General features: G+C 53.4%; 1 protein-coding gene across 1 annotated transcript in view; it reads right to left on the bottom strand.

Annotated features, from left to right (window-relative positions):
• Positions 1 to 1649, bottom strand: part of SIPA1L3 (signal-induced proliferation-associated 1 like 3) — a 328322-nt gene that overhangs the window by 6230 nt on the left and 320443 nt on the right. Inside the window, exon 20 of the mRNA XM_011952514.1 lies at positions 455 to 590. Within this exon, the coding sequence (XP_011807904.1) occupies positions 455 to 590 (136 nt within the window). The remainder of the gene's footprint in view (positions 1 to 454; positions 591 to 1649) is intronic.

Raw genomic sequence — 1649 nt, 5'->3', positions numbered from 1 at the left:
CGCCTGGCTAATTTTTGTATTTTTAGTAGAGACGGGGTTTCACCATGTTGGCCAGGTTAGTCTTGAATTCCTGACCTCAAGTGACCCACCCACCTTGGCCTCCCAAAGTGCTGGGATTACAGGTGTGAGCCACCGTGCCCGGCCTGCTTAGCAGTTTTCCAAGCTGGAAGCGAAACAACTGCGTGTGTATTGATTCAAGTGTCATCTCCGCTGGACCAGGAGATCTGTTGGAACTGGGCAGAGTCTGTCTTAGTCAGTGTGGATCCCCAGTGCATAGACAGGTGCAGTGTAATGACCTTCCAACCGTGTCAGGAGAGGGGAGCAGCTGCTATATCAGCTTCTGCTCGAAGAGTGGTGGGGGTGACCCGCAGTGGCTGCCTCTCTCTGGGTGAGCCTCTTCCACTGCACAGACCTGCCGCTGGTATGAACCCGGGTGTTCCCAGGGAAACCTCACCTCATGGTAGGGGTGGTCCTGGGGGTCGGGGGTCCCCTCTCCAGGCTCAGGTGGCTGTGGACAGGACTGTGTGCAGGCGGGATGTCCGGGCTCAGGGCCGGGTCATTCAGAGAGAAGAGTGAGACGGCTCTTTGCACTGCCAGGGAGGGAGGAGGAGGAGAGGGGTCAGTAAGGCTCCTAGCTTCTCCCTCAATTGATGGACGACGCCTCTCCCTGCAAACCTCCACGACACTTCCTATCGCTCTTGGGAAAGACTACATCGGCACTTGGATAGATTCTTGCCAAAACACCGACCAAATGAACACACAAAACGAGAACACAAAATCCCATCCTGATTCCGATCGAGGCTTTTGATCCAATGACTAGTTCATACAAAATACAAGGGCTGGAGAAGGCAGTTAGATGAGAGTGCGAGGCAGCGCCTGACTGGATTCTGAACCTGGCCTGCTCTCAACATAAATGACTTCATTTGGTCCACAAGTAAAAGGTAGGAAAAAAGGGGTCCAAAGTGGACAGGCTGGCGCCAGGTCCACGGGGATTCGTTGTACCATTCGCTCTCCTTCGGAGGAAGCCGGGAAGATTTCAAAAGCAAAAAGGGAAGTGAGACAGATCACATCATGCATATTGAAGAGAGAAAAGAAATTGCACGGGGTTGCCAGTGAAAGTGAAGATTCCTGGGTTCCGCCTTGGACATGTGACTGGCACTGGGGGTACCTGAGCCGTCTGCATTTTCAAACGTGACTGTTAGATTTTCTTCCTGTAATGGCAACAGCTGGCCACCGCCCCAGTGCCCTCCAATAGTGGCTGGTTCAGTGAGCTACGAACAACCAGACAATGGAATCCTCGGGGGTGTTAAAAACACGAAGGCATCCCAGTGTGCCGTGTATTGAGGGCAGCACTGCCAGGGGCAGGGCAGAGGGCGAGCCTCAGAGGCAAGCAGTTCCCCAACTTCCATTTCTGTGCCTCAAGAATAGCACAGTAAAAACCCCAACACTCCTTCCCTGGCACCACCCATTGTTAACATTTTGCCCATTTACTTTTTTTTTTTTCTGAGACGGAGTTTCACTCTTGTTGCCCAGGCTGGAGTGCAGTGGCTTGATCTCGGCTCACTGCAACCTCTGCCTCCTGGGTTCAAGCGATTCTCTTGTCTCAGTCTCCCAAGTAGCTGGGATTACAGGCGCCCGCCACCACACCC

This window comes from Colobus angolensis, unplaced genomic scaffold, assembly GCF_000951035.1.
Source record: "Colobus angolensis palliatus isolate OR3802 unplaced genomic scaffold, Cang.pa_1.0 Scaffold34, whole genome shotgun sequence".
In the NCBI taxonomy this organism is placed as follows: domain Eukaryota; kingdom Metazoa; phylum Chordata; class Mammalia; order Primates; family Cercopithecidae; genus Colobus; species Colobus angolensis.
This window is presented reverse-complemented; position numbering and strand designations above follow the sequence as displayed.